At 34.2% G+C, this 15,513-nt stretch overlaps 1 protein-coding gene across 1 annotated transcript in view; it reads right to left on the bottom strand.

Moving 5' to 3' along the window:
- The window catches only part of LOC130584614 (dystrophin), a gene marked incomplete at its 5' end in the record, with an annotated part of 165,056 nt that overhangs the window by 52,443 nt on the left and 97,100 nt on the right, over window positions 1-15,513 (bottom strand). The window contains 7 exons of the mRNA XM_057384700.1: window positions 658-840; window positions 1,773-1,925; window positions 3,867-4,004; window positions 5,487-5,609; window positions 9,171-9,341; window positions 10,926-11,054; window positions 13,013-13,192. Coding sequence (XP_057240683.1) covers window positions 658-840; window positions 1,773-1,925; window positions 3,867-4,004; window positions 5,487-5,609; window positions 9,171-9,341; window positions 10,926-11,054; window positions 13,013-13,192 — 1,077 coding nt within the window. The remainder of the gene's footprint in view (window positions 1-657; window positions 841-1,772; window positions 1,926-3,866; window positions 4,005-5,486; window positions 5,610-9,170; window positions 9,342-10,925; window positions 11,055-13,012; window positions 13,193-15,513) is intronic.

Here is a 15,513-nt window from a genome sequence, read left to right as displayed (position 1 = left end):
AAGTTTATTTCCCTTTTATTTACCCAGTTMTTGCAGCATGTATAAACCAGTAAAAATAATTATATTTTTATACAACTAAACAACTCAAATCAGAAGACATTAAGATGGTTCAGAAAATTGTATTTTCATCCTGTCGAATTTAAAGTTACATTTTCTTACAAAAAACTTCTTTGAGAATTCAAGCATTTGAAGAAGAGGACACGTATATATAGCGTCAAAAGTTTTTTTCAAATCACTTCCTAAAGTGAATATAACATGTTATGGACAAATAAAAAAAACAATTAAAATTGGCATGGGATGGGTAGTTTGGAAAAGACAACTTTTGTGTTTTACATGTTCAATGAACAAAACAGATGCATGGCAAACTAACGTTTTAAAACTGATAAATGTTATGGAAAAATAATGAGGCAACAGAAATAAACACAAATTTTTCATTGCTGAGTTTTTTGCAATTKACTGATTTAACTTAAGGGCAATTGTAAGACCACAGCAGATCACTATTGTATTAGAATATGTAAAGCTTTCCCCACTTGCAGACAATAGGGCTTTTCTTATCAATAACTGAAGAGTTGACACTGACCCTGAGGCTCTCATTGTTAGTAGGATGCTGTTAGTAGTAGCAGTTGCAAACGTATGGGTTTGCCAGTAACAACTCACAATTTGTGCATAGTTGAGTCTTCGAAACTGAGCAAATTTGCTCTCAAAATCTTGCCAGCGCTTGCTGAGCTGTATCAGGGTTGGCTCCACTGCTTTTGCAGCCCCATCCTTAGACAAGCGTTCAGCCTGCCTGTGCACCGCATTCAGATCTTCCTTCTTCTTCTCCAACTCTCCACCAATCTCCTAGTGAGCAAAACCAATACAGGGCCCAGGACAGTTAGCTAACTAGATCAATCAACTTCAAATTAGCAAAATACTTCTGTCAGAAAATCCATTTCCATTTTATTGTCACAATTAAAATTTACAGCTACTTCATAKCTTATTTTACATTTAAACGAAACAAAAATAACTGAAATTGAAGAACCTTCTTGGAGATGGGCTGTAGAGATCCTAAGGGCTACTACATTCTGAAACCATTAGCAAAGGCCAACAGTTTCCAYGTTCAGATTCTTGCCAGTACACTGTGATGGGCAATTGGAGAGGTTATTTCCTCAATAAGGGTCAGCATATTCAGGACAAATAGTGTTCGAACAACTAATAAATATATTATCCGACTCTTCAATGAATTAATTAACTCCTACTTTACTCTGTGGGAAACTCAACAGAGAATGAAGCAAAGAAAGACGATGYAAAATAAACCAGGAAAACCTTTGACAGTATGTAAATAAATCTATAGAGTTTGACAGTGACATATGAATATGYTCTGATGAAAATGAATGTGCTAACATGAGATAGAGGTCATCCATATATCGGTAAGTCATTTGTTCATCTGGAACAAAGATACATAAAATCAATTACAATTTTTACTAGAAAACATTTGATGCTTCTTAATACATTCCACACTTTCTGTACTATTGACAAAACATWATATTTAGTGTGTTTCAAATTATTTATATAACATTCTGTATAAGAAACAAATACAAAATATAGTACAACAAAAAAATGCCAGTTTGAACACAGATAATTAGTGTTTGTTTTACTAAAAATAGAAATAAAGAACAGAACTTATRATTTTCTATATCTACAAATAGGATTGTTTGTTGCATTTTCTTTCTGTTGAATTGATAAACTATCACTCTAAACGTTCTACCATTGCCAACCCAAAACAACATTACCTTTAGCTTCTGCTCATCTTTGTGGTCTGGCAGACCCGCTAACTTTTTCTCAATGTCATCCAGCCATGTCATTAGGTCATCAGCCTGCCTCTTGTACTGATACCATTGATGAGAAATCTCTAAAGCCTTTTTTCTTCTTTGAGCTCTCAAGTCCTGTTCACAGTGCAGACATTATTAGGATATGAATTAAAGGCTTATAAAACATGAATCGGCATGTGTGCACACTGAAGGGAAAGAAGTATACAAGATTGCTATTTTTTAAAATTAAATGTTGATATTTAAAGCAAGTATAGGAATAATTGAACATATTTACATCAGTTTAACAATACTTTTTGTTTGTTTTAAAGAAGGTTACCTATTTCAGTGTTGTTCACATGTTGAATAAATCACAGTTACCAATATTCAGAGAACCTAAGACTCTTACATAAATGTCAATATTTTATATAAAACACTTCTGCTCAGAATACTTACTGGACAGATGGAAACACAGCCCACTTAGTATCTAGCCAAAAGTGGGGCTTCTGTATTTTGTGGACTCCTGTGAATTTCTAGCCTGCATGAAAACTCTGCAGCTACTCAAATGAAAATCACTGCAATGCAGAAATGTTTGCAAAGACAGGTTTCCTTTTTCCAATTTAAATACCACATACATAAAAAATGTCTTGATGTGTTTATAACTCTGCTTTATAAAGTATTAAAACCTCTCTTTAGAAGGAAGGCATAAAATGGTTGGTTTTTTTCCCCTACAAACGTTATTAAATATACATTTGCTTTAATTGCTTAAMTTCACTCACACAGAATTCAGAAAAATATTTTAATTACGATAATTTCTTTTTAGGAAGTAAATAAAAAATTTCTGATATATTTTATATAAAAATACTCAGATTAATTTGCCTCAACCATTCTTGATTTTTTTTTTTTTTTTTTTTCACCAGGGTGAATGTTTTAACTGAGCCGCCCAAAGGAAAATCTATCACTACACCATAAAAACAGCCAGGGAGGATCTGGTCAATAGCATAGTGCTATAAACACTGTTCTTGTTTCTCCAACATAAAAATTATGAATTGCTTCMATTTAGCTTGGAACAGTCAAAGACACACCTAATAGATTTCAAGCTTCTTTTAAACGTGGACAAAACAACTGTATATTCCAGATATCCTTCTCCTGATTTCACATAGATCTGCCAAACTGTAAGAATTGGAATGAAATCCATAGGAAAAGAAAGAGGCTGCATAAAAATAGGTAGTAACACAATGTAAGCACGCCATATTACCAAACCAAAGATAACTTAATCAAACTTATTGAAAGAAAGAAAATCTCTGCTTGCTGAGGAGATAAAAATTCTTCTATAGTAGCCAGAGTCTATTGCTCCAGATAGGTGATCAAGGTGACACTCCAACTGTAAGATTCTATCTTTCCTAATTTTTGTTTTTCCATTAAAAGATGATACTTTCAATTATACCTATTAGTTGGACCAACTAAATCTCACCATGTGTATTTCTAGGAACAGTATCACACAGTTTTACCTCGTGGATTCTGGCAAGTCAGAATTTTCATATGCAGTTTTGGGTTTTAGATTTCCAGGTGCTATGGGTATTGGTGCTACCACCTACCCTATCCTAGAGAGGCTGRAGCCACTCTTGTAACTGAAGAATTATTTTTATTAATTATTTAAAGAATCATTTAAAGTGTATTTTTTTTCTGAAGGAGGAACCAATTTATTCATGGTCATTAGTGTGTTACTCAACTGAGAATATAAGTTTGCAGGATCTGATTCTAACTAAGGTCTGGACTGCTGTTGGAGAAATACAAAATTCACATAATATGTTAAAAAAGAAATTATCAAATAAATCACTGTTGTCCAAATGGCACTCACACAGTGAGGATAAAGCAGCACTTCATAAGCTGGAAATTGTAAAATGCCTTTTGCAAGAAAATCGAGAGAACTGCATGAGAAAATATGTCTATAGTCAAATAGTTTTAAATTACTCATCTCTAAATAGCAATGATGACTCATTTAAAAAAACATTGCTCTGAAATAAAGGAAAAAAAAATGGTTTCAATAGGATGTGCTTATAATTGTAGCTCCTATACCTTGAGGGCATTATGTTTACTCCTCAACAGCTGTTGTTTTGTCTTTATTTCTTCACGTTTTTTCTCATCTGTGACTCCCTTTTGAAGTCTGTCACCCCTCTGCAGCAATTCTTTCACTGTGCTCTCATCCTCTTCACTCTGATTAAAAAAAAAAACAAAAAAACAAAAACAAAACAATATAATGTGCCTTTAAATCTAATTCTTTCTTAAGTACTAGTAGACACAGACTTTGCTAAAGTAATCATGCAACAGCTACTTCCAGTTCTATACTGAAGATTGAATAATTTTACTCATTTTCTACAATATATGTAGAGGGACAAAAATAACTCAGCATCCTAAAATCTACCGATGTTTGATGTTAGATTTCATGCAACATCCAGGATAACAGCACAAAAACATTAGAAACATGTTTTACTTTCAAACAAAAAGAATAGCTATATCTAAAATATTCTAAATCACTTTCAGTAGTAATTGCAATTTTCAGTATGCTCGGAGACCATGCAATTCCTGACAATTCTGTGYATCATCACATTGCAAACCAGTTATTCTGACAGGGAAAATGATGTCACTAAGAACTTTCTACTTAGAAGCCACCTATGAATCTATGAATCTATCAAGGTGAATTTATATCACGGCTTCTGGGAATGTCTTGAACCACACTAGGCATTTGATGTAAAGAAAGGGAACCAAATATGCTCAAGTAGTGGAAACTGTCCCATCAAACTTGATTCACTTAGAATTTACCACAGCAGCACATAGAGCCTTAAATTTTATTTTTCCTGCATAAAAGAAAAAAGGTACTGTAAAGATTCCTTCAAGCATTGATATAAAACAGACACATTTGAAGAATTCTTTGAAAGTAAAATAATATTGAGTCTTTATATSGTTTGTAAATAAATATGTATTTGATCTTGCTAAGGACTCAGGAAGAGAGGGTTCTAAAGATGAATCTCTGTTATTGCCCAGCCAAGAAATTTCATCCCTCTGAAAATCACTCTGGAGAAAACACATCACAATTTCAGTAGTAGCAMAGCACTGCAGTATTTTATTCCTCTTTTTCCTTTTCCTCCCCCACCTAATAGGAATAAATGGTCTTACTGCTTGCAACGATAAAACATAAGTAATAAAGCTTATCCCAGCCACAAAACCTATTTACATTAAATGCTATAAGCAGATTGGCTAAGAACAAATTGGCAAGTGGTATTTCTTTTCATGAACATTTCTTTTCAGTGAATATATTCTTTCACTATATTGCCCATTTCAATACATCATTCTGACTTTCCCTGGTCTTCATACTGCTACAGAGATTTTCATATTCATTCCCTATTCTGAAATAATACAGGTACTGGTACAGAACTCATTGATAACACTCCTGGTCTGCTTGGTGTTTTCATAAGGGACAAGAAATTATTTTCTMATAAACTAAAAATTAAGTTAGCATRAAAAAGAATCAGTTAATGCGAATTTGGGATTTTTGAATTTATAATATATTASCATAGAAAAATTGTGCCCAAGTAATATATAAAAAAATCCTAACACAAATATGGGTTTCTGATTTTCACTCMGGTTTTTTTCATCCCCCTGCTTATTTTGCTCAGACTTCCATTTCAAACAAATTACCATATCTTTATTGAAGTCCTCTTCTTTCAGATTCACTCCCTGCTGAATTTCAACCTCCAGTGGTTCAAGCATTTTTTGTATATCGAAGTCAAATTGCTCCAATTCCTTCAAAGGAATGAAGGGCTAAAATGGGAGAAATACAAAGATTATTTATTTAAAGGACATATTTAATAGTTTTATTAGAAAGAGAAATGAAAAGAGATATCTGTGGTACCCCCTGTTGCTAAAACAATGGTAGAGTTTCCATCATGTTGAAAAAATCTAAACCATACTGAAAGTACCCAAAGATCCAAATAAAGATACAAATTTATGTAGAACTTCCATGTAAGTAAATAAAAGAATTTACTGTGAGTGAAAATTTAAACGGAAAAAAATCAAATATAATCTCACATTTGTGTGTAAGAACAAGTGCAAAAAATAGTAAAAATATAAGAATTTGTCTAAAAGAATGTTTATCCTATTTGGTTAAGTCTAGTTTGYCAGAAATTATTTGTACAGCAACTAGCAGTCCATTCAGATGAAAAAAAAACCTCTAGTATTAATAATTGAGAACACTTTAATGTTAATCTGGTTCAGTTTTGAAATCATTCTTCTCTTACACATAATATAAGTGTCAGGTGAATTATACAAAACAAAGGACAGAAAATCTTTGTATAAAATATTCCCCTAATAGTATTTTGTAACATGTTGGGAAAAAAGTCAACAAACCTTCAACTTTTGTTTCAAAAAAACCTCAACAAAAATTCAGGACCAAAGAAAGTTAACCCAAACAAAATAGATAGACTCAATTCCTCCAAAACAAATCACAGTGTAATTATGGCACTTTAGTTTAATATTCAGTTTTGAACTCTCCATCAAGTTCGACTTATTAACAACAATGCACCGCCTTTGTCGATCTGACAYAAGTGCCTGTAAATAGTTTAATAGAAAATATACAAYATAGTATTAAATGTATTGCAAATTATMAACAGAAAATCTTTTTCTTTCAAAGCTTTAAATGCAAGAGCAAGAAAAAAATCTCAGTGATTCTTGCCTAAAATTTAGACTTAAAGGTAATTAATGTTTTTTTGATGTTCTAGGAACTCTTGGACACACACCTGTCTTCTTTCTAATGACATAAGCACATTTGATCCTAACTAGTTCTCTTTTACTCTTTCCTCTGGCACAATTAATTATTATTATATGCAAACTTTGTAATGAAGATGTTAATAATAAAAATTAATTGGTTAAAATGAGAGACTGGACATCAAAAGGAATCTGTTCTCAGATGACCTGGAAGAATCAGGGTAAAAAGCCTTAATTGCATCTGGTTGATTATTTTAGCAACAAAGATTTTGCACACTTACAAACATTAATGGAAATATAACAATGTACAATATTTATAGAGAATATTACTGTGCTCACAAATTTTCATTAAGAGGCTCAGAATTACACTCATCAAGCACTTCAACTGAGTTAGAAATAATAGAAAACTACACAGTAATTTCTGCTCAAATGCTCTAAAGGATATTTTCTAAAGTRCTTAAATCTCATTAAAAGAGAAACCAACTAATAAAACTGGAATATAAAATTTATAGTCTCTGAAAAAGGCTAAAAACAATAACAAGAGGAAAGTGGATGGAAAAATACTAAATGAATTTCAGTAATTGAATGATGTTCAAAGACTACTTGAAAAGGTTAAGTCCCATTTCAGTACACTATGAACATTTTGTTAATTCAGGAGATGACAATTCTATACCTCCATTCACTGACTTAATGGGTTATTTCTTATTTACTTCACTGTTGCTGACTGACTGTTGCTGACTGACAAATACTGACTATTGCTAGTATTTGTAAAAATATAGCTAATTTGAAGACAGATGAGAAATTATTGAAAATAGGTTATGAGAGCTTTCAACCCTCTTGAATTAATGTTTTAATCTTTCACAGAATGAATAATTTTCTAAACATGTGGGAAAAAAAAGCAAAAACACTTAAGAAGCATATCACCCCATAATAATAATAATAATARTTTTCCAGCTYATGAAGCTGAAATCATAAAGAACCTCCAATTACCTTTATTATACAGGTAGACAGAGCACACAGAAATTTGGCCCTTTATCCAAATGCATATAGCAAGTCAGTAGAATAGTCAATAATTCAACCTATCTCACTGATGAGATATTTTTTATTGTAAGCATACTTTGTGTATTGTACCATATTCTACCTGTGCTTTTTCATGGAAAAGGTCCTGGAAATGGTCCCTTAAATTCTAATTTGCCATTATAATTTATGTGCTGTGGTAATTCCTCTCATCTTGCTGGGCATTTCCTCGATAAATCTTAATGTGGTGCTGCCAATTCCAGCCCACCTTACCTTCAGAAATGGAAGAAAACCTGAGAGAGAAAGCCTCAGGTGGAAGACATTTGAAGGCTGTGTTCTGAAGACACTTTATCTTGAAAAGGATCTTTTGTCCCTTTGAGCGAGCTCACAACACACAGTGCAAACACTGAGCCCCCAAGAAACCATCTACAGGCAGTCCCATTTTGACCTGAGACTAGCAATGATTTCACAGGATYCTACCAAAATCTGCCTCAGCTCTGCACATTTACAACAACTGAGATGGAAATCCAGACTGCAGACAGGAGGAGTTCAGAGCAAAGTCATCAGACAACATGGCTGTTTGGGCTTCTTGCAAAGATGCCTTCAGTCTACAGTTTCTACATGTGTAAGAAGTGGGTGAGAAGCTGGAATGAATGGCTGAAATACTACTGATGGTCACTGGGAAAAAAATGTTACCTTTATTCAGGGGACATCATTTTGTCATTTCAGAAATGAAACCTGAATAAACCCAAATATCCACAAAGATGTGCCAGTTAGGCAGTATGCTGAGCCCTGCACAGACCCCAAAGGAGCTTTTGGAAGCCATGTCTTTTTCTATGCATTTTGCAAAGCTTATTTCCTGCTTTGCCATGGATCCTCTGTGCATTTATTTCCAGTGCTATTACAGTGACCAGCCATAACAGTTTAGATCAGGATCCATGWATTCCATTTATCCTATGTACCAACCTGCCTGGATGTCTGATTTCATCTGCTGAATAAAGGCAGCAAATACAAGRAAGAAACTAGGTGACTTATGGTCTTCTTCATTCAAGTTCAGAAGTCACAACTTGGTTAAAAATTACCTAATCCATGCTGAATTAAGATTTAACAGTCAAACTGGTTGTACAGACAAGTAGTTGAAGTAGAATAGAAATCATCTCTATCTATTTCTATCTCAAGCCTTGATGAATCCCAGACTCATAGGAAAAAACTGAATGTATGTAAAGAAAAATTAGTTCTCAAGACCTAATCTAGATGAGAAAAGGCTACTCATACTTTTGAGAAATCAGAGACTTACTAATTCTCAGTTCATTTTTTTGTAAATTAATGAAGTTTGGATTGTCACATTCAAATAAAGTCAGTGAAGGCTTCTAATTGTGAAACAGTGAAAAAAAAAAATGTCAAAACCCCCAAAACTTCACACTTTAAAAAAAAAAAAAAAAAAAAAAAAAAAGAAGAAAAAATTCTTAGGCTCTACTCTCCATTGTTATTCTTTAAAAGCTTAATTTTTGGAGGAACTGTAGCCCACTATGTAGTTGCAATTGTGCACCCTATACAAACACCATTTTTTACACATCTCCTTACGAAAGCAAGTCCTCCTACCTTCACACTCTTAATTCTTTGCGACAGAGTTGCAAATCGCTGGTTGAGCTCTGAAAGTTTAGGCTCTACCACTTTCCTGCAGTGATCCCCACGGTTTGTCATCAAATCCCTGGCCTGGTCACGCACAGAGTCCACCTTGGGGTGAATGTCATTCAGCTCAGCCTTTAAGCGCTACAGTCCGTGAGCAAGAGACAGGGCTTGAAGTTAGTAATAAATGCAAAGAGAGAGAAAGAGAGAGAGAGAGAAAGTGTGCAAAGGAATAGGGAGCAAAACCACAAAGCAAATTCAGATAATTACRCGTGAGTGTGTAAATCCAGTAGAAATACCTTAGATAACATTGCCACTCGTATCCCTCAAATTTATAGCAGGAACGTATCAATGTGTCTGTTTTAATAACTCCAAGAGGAAATTAATGGTGATAATTATTTCTAGGCAGATTCTTATCTGCAATAATACTGCAGCATATTTCAGGATACACCACTAAATTATTTTATGTTCCTAAAGCTAGGAAGAGCTGCTAATTATTATAGAACTGGATGTATAGTGGTTGCTTTCATTAATGCTTATGGCCATAGTTCAGGCAAGTAAAAATTGCCTGATTTAACAAAAAAAAAAATAGGTGCTAATTTTTTGTATAAACCTATCACATTTTTTTAAAGGCAAAAGCCTTTATCCTTTGCAATATTAATCTTAACAGTAGACCCCAGTATGGGCAGAGGCCAAAAAAAAAGATAGCAAGGTATTTGGGAATCAGAAACRCAGCTGGGTGTTAAGAATTACATTTCACTGTCTGCATGAAATGYTTCTGTGCAATGCAAACATATATACAGGTATTGATAATTTTACTTTGTGTCTGATGGTGGCAAAACTGCCCATTCATCTACAAAAGCCAGTCTTATAATCCTGCTGAGATCAATGAGGCATCGATTTATGSTCTGCCTTGGAATTTGTAAAATTTTGCTGTAGTAAACGGCATCATTATGTTAGTATCAGCAACACAATTCTGATTTTGATTTGCAAACTGTTCCTCAGATAGTATGTACTGACATTGAACATGGAGTTCAATACAAAGCAAAATTTCACTCTGACTTCAGAAGAAAAAGAAAAATCCCTAGATTTATTAATTTGTTGTTGTTCTTAAAAAAAAGGTCTTTTAAATGAGATAGTTTAACATTCCCATCCATATTACAAGCTAAATTTTCATCAGTTGCTCAAATGGTGCAGTTGGCCAATTAAAACCTGCTCAAGACACCAACCCATGATTCCACAGCTAGTTCACCACACAATATTCTTGTCTGTGTTGTTGATCTACCCTCAATGTAAACAGTGTTTATAGAATTAAGACAATCATATAACAGAAATATAACAGATATTGGAAAAGTATCACAGAAAAACAGAAATAYGTTTAAAAATGAAGGGGATGGGGAAAAAAAAAGAAGGGATTTTGTTCAAATGAAACAAAAGAAAACCTTGTGTTAGAAGAGTATTTTCCAGCAGACATATGTTTAATAAGCTGCTGTTCTACTCACCAGGAAGTTCCCAAGACTTATAATAACAATCTGTTTTTATTTCTGCAGGGATTTAATTTTGGTAATACAGAGCCAATTTATTAAGTAATCTACAAGCTGCCAGAGGGCAGCTTTATCACAGAAAAGAGAMTTTTAATCAATTTGTGGTACCTTTTGAAATATGCTAGTTTTAACACAGTCCTTTTTAGAATAAAATTAATGCTTTCCAGAAAATCACATTTTTTACCTTAAGAATTTCCTCTCTTTGCTGGGGTTTTTGTTTGTCAGATTCATCCAACAGTATTTCAGCACGATACATCCAAGTAGTGACATTAGCTATATTCTGATCAAAAGCCTCCATGTGCTTTTGATATTCCTGTATGTGGAAAAGGTAAATACTGCGTACAAAAAATGTAATCAGAACTGAAATAACAGCTGTAATCATGCCAACTGTGGCAAACATGCACACATTCTGACATTATGAAAACTTGTTTATTTTGCACAGCAACTTCTTGCTTTGTGAAGAGCAGAATCTGYTGTTTGTTTGCTTCACTTTACATGTTATGTTTCTTAAAAAAGACATTCTAGGAGAGAGAGAGAGGTTTTTGAAGTGACAGGCAGAAGGATGACAAAGTCACAGCAAGACTCAGGTGCTGGCAGCTCAGCGAGGCTGCTGAGAGGAACAGGAAGCTCTTAGCCAGACCTACTGGAGGTGCAAAGAAGTGTTTCCCAAAAACGAGGTACAGAACTCATTTTGGAAAGCCAGTAATTCGACTGAAACTCAGATGGCAACAAGGGTGCACTCACAGAATCATAACCAAGAGTGGGAGCTTTGTATCTAAACCTCATTGTAACATTTCATCTAACTTCTCTGCTTCGAGACTGCACTTTTTAAAAGCTATTCCAGTTGATATTTTGATAAATCTGAATTTCTATGCTTCATTTAAAAACTCTGTCTTTTCTGGTGAGCTCACTAGAATGTGGCCCTTGCATATCCCACACAATACATATGGAAACCACACACCCAAGGTCAAAGGTATTACTAGTCCTTTTKGCCCCCAAATGTTTGCACCTTTATTTTACACTGCTCTAAAATTGGTAAAAAAMCTCAATTACCTCTCTTAGACCTTTTTATCATATGCTCTTGCAAATATTAACCATAAAATCCAAAGCAGAGAAAGAGAGGAATACATAACTATATCAATCTGTAAACTGCATTATGCGCTTCTTATAATCAGTCCTACATTGAATCTGAGCACCTACATAATTCTGAATGAAATGCTCATGTTTTCCAGATTCTTTCACTTGGATACTGCTCTCAGCTGATGAAGCCCTGTAGTGGTGCTGTACATTTATTGCCACAGCATTTGTAATGCAGCCATACAGATTCTAGTGGARCTCTAACACGTCAAGTCCTGAGAAAGTCAGCCCAACATACCCTTTAAAACCACTTCAGTTTCCCTGGGGTGAAACTGCATTCCCATGCTCTCTGGAACAGAYATAGCATGCAAGATTTCCCAAAGCATTCTGACAGCCCAGTGGTTAACACCCTTCTGTAGGTATGGGCTCAAGCTGTCACCTTTTCGTGGCAGAATTAATTTTAAGGCAAAGTTATGTGRCTATCAGTAGTTTGAGGCAGCTGAGGCTGAGACTCCTGAATCTGCATTAAATGTGTATTAGGGGATTTACTTTCTACTGGGCTTAATCTTGTCCCCTTGARGAATTATCCCCACCTAAAAAACTACCCTGTAAAACTACCCAAAGGAGAATAATGTAGTTCTGAAAGACCAAATCATATTCCTTCACCACATCAGGTGTGAACCCTGAGCAGAGCTTATGATTTAGGYGCCTCTGAAATGAATAATTCACACACACCAGAACTACCCWGTGGGCCAAACCAATTTGCAAGTRGAAACTTATTTCCCAATTGTATTATTGCAAACAGAAATGAAATGCAGCCAAAAGTAGCTGAAGTTGTTGGTATAAATACTAAAACCTACTCAGCTTATTTAACTGGTTTTCTTTTTCTTGAGTCATGTTGAAGTAGTCTTTGTCCTCAAAACTGCATTTTGTTTATTAGGGGAGAAACCCAAAGCAAARCCAGTGCAAGAACTACTGAGACAGACAGGATTGCAAATTGCTAACAATMAAGATTCCACTCGGTAATCAATCAGATTCTCAAAAAATACCCAATGTACTAAACACAATCAATGTGATTGTCTGTGGGCATTCAATAAGTACAGTCCAAGACACAAGAAAAAGCACTTCTATAAGTCTGGGCATGTACACCTGAAAACAACATTTCCTCTGTGTGAAGAAATKCATTTTCCTTACCAGTAGCAGATTGAACCATTCCTCAGCACGAGAAGTTACCGCTTTCCAGTTRCTGTTCAGCAGGCTGAGCTTATCGTCCACGAGACTTTCCTTTCCTTTCATCACYGTCTTCAAGTTCTCTCCTAAATCACTGATGCTCTTAAGCTGGCCCTGGCGTTTCTCAATCTCCTTCCGTGTTGCCTACGTGARCAGAATAAGAAATAAAATTTCTGGAAATTAAAAGTTATCCACACTAAGTAAATGAAATATTAAAACAGGCAGGAAGTTTATGCTGGAGCATATGGACTTGCTTTGTAAAGGAAAGGAAAGCATTCTGTGAAGAGCAGCAAGTACAAGGCAAACTGTTTCTCTTGAGCTCTGATAAAATTGCACATATTCATCTTCTCACAATAGCTTAATTTTAAAAAGTATGCACTATCTTTCATTTCAATGTTCAAAATATAGTTTTAACACTTAATTATTAAAAATGAATCCGCATTCTATAATGTTGATACAGCTATGTTTACTTTTCATATAATAAAATTAGATCATTATCAAATAGCATGTAAAGCATAGATAATAAATGGGACAATAATACAGCATCATGATGACATCTTAAGACAGAAGACTCCACTGAAAATAGTCTAGTGAATATTTTATTACTTTAATATTTTTCAGTGCAATCTTTTTCAGAAGAAATCATGTTCTTTTATTTCATTAAACTTATTTCCTAATTGTAGAAATGCATATTTTCATGAAATTCACTTGGGATTTCATTCTGGAAACAAAAATACTAAAATAAGTGATTGTCCTTAGCATTTCTAAATTTGAATTACTTAAACATATATTCAGTGATATAAAATCTGATTTCYAGCATCTCTTCCTACTATTATCTTACCTTATAGAGATAAATTATATCTAAGATTACATAATATACTCATTATTAATGTTTTAATATTTGCTACAATGTGCAGGAWGTCTAACAAAAGGAGCAAATCCCAACATATTTAGACAACATGTAAAAAAGCAGGTATTTAAATTAAAAACCACTGAGATGACACAGTGCAAAGTATAGCAGTCCTGCTGAATAYTCGAGGAGAGGCACAAACTCCTTATACCTAATTTCACATGTAACCAGTTTTAAATGAGAGAAATTTATCTGAGATCCTTGCCATTGATAGCAATAATCCAGGCATATAAATCTCTGCTTATAAAATAAAGCTCCAAGCAGAAACCAAGTGTTCCAAGCTGAACACAAACARAACTTAGGGGAAAATGAAGAAGTAGGAGTCTTCAGAGACTTCACTTTTCTCACAGAAACTTGAAAACAGTGAAATAAAAAATGTTTCTGAACGAATTCTTCCATCAATCCTTCCATCTCAGGATGAATGCTGTTATGCACTASAACCCCAYCTTTATCACCTCCACGTTATCACAYCTCTCATGGTCACACATCAGTATAATTTTGTTGATAATGTATTGACATTGGAGGTAGCATGTCTATTTTTCAACAAGGATACTATAAAATTGTTCTTTTTGGTAAAATACAATCTTAATAGTGCCTTCAACTTTGGTGCGTCAGGCTTAAAGCAGCAGCTCACTTCCTATCCTTAACAGAATTCATGATCTCATTTTGCAATGTTATTTCACAGAAAAGATCTTACACTTACATTTCCTGTAAGTATGAGAAACTTTCCACATTCTATCAATTTTTCTAAAATAYAGAGGAAATGTAATAAAGCCAAGGCATGATTGATGCAAATTATTAACAATATACTATATAGTTATAGAATTTGAAAAGGAAAGTTTCAGATTTCAGCAGGTCCTTGTCAGATTAAAGGAGAAACATGTGCTCTTCTAGTACTGCTTTATCTGTTTCACAGCAGGTGCAAAGTGCCAGCATGAAAAAAGAATAACACAAARGATATAATTTACCTTCAAGTCAGGGATGGAAAATTTTGATCAGCTTTATTACTTTTTCTAAACAATTTACTTTCATTTGGAAAAGACTCTCTGAAGTGTATTTACCGTGGACTGTGGTTTCTTTTGTATTTATGAAAATGCAGATAATCTTGGGCTATATAAATAAATATTAATCCCAACTAGTAAACAGATGGATCAAATAATTAAATGTCTATTAAATAAAACTGCTACCCMAAAACCAGATGTGTAATTCCCTCTGTGCAAGAAAGGAGTTATTMCTTTCAAAGTAAAGAAATAATGTAAACTAAAGACTAGGTGCTCCTCTGGGTAATATGAATTTTAACACCCCTGTGTAATTATAAGTAAGGGACGTGAGCCAGGTAAATCACATTTCCCCTCTCCCTCTTAAAAAAAAAAGCATTGTGGCCTCCAACACAACATTGAAGTGACAAAAGCATCTTCCTCAATACTTCAAATSTCAGTTATTCAAAGTTCTCATGTATAAAATACTGGACCCACTGAATACAATTGAAAAACTTGCAGGGTGTGTAAAGTCAGTGGGGCTTCTGCTGCATTATCAGTTACAACTCCCACTGTAG

The sequence above is a fragment of the Malurus melanocephalus genome, unplaced genomic scaffold (genome assembly GCF_030028575.1).
Source record: "Malurus melanocephalus ecotype Western Australia unplaced genomic scaffold, MMel_1.1 scaffold_737, whole genome shotgun sequence".
Taxonomy (NCBI): Eukaryota; Metazoa; Chordata; class Aves; order Passeriformes; family Maluridae; genus Malurus; species Malurus melanocephalus.
Note: the sequence above shows the minus strand (reverse complement) of the source record. Positions and strands in the feature narration are given on the sequence as shown.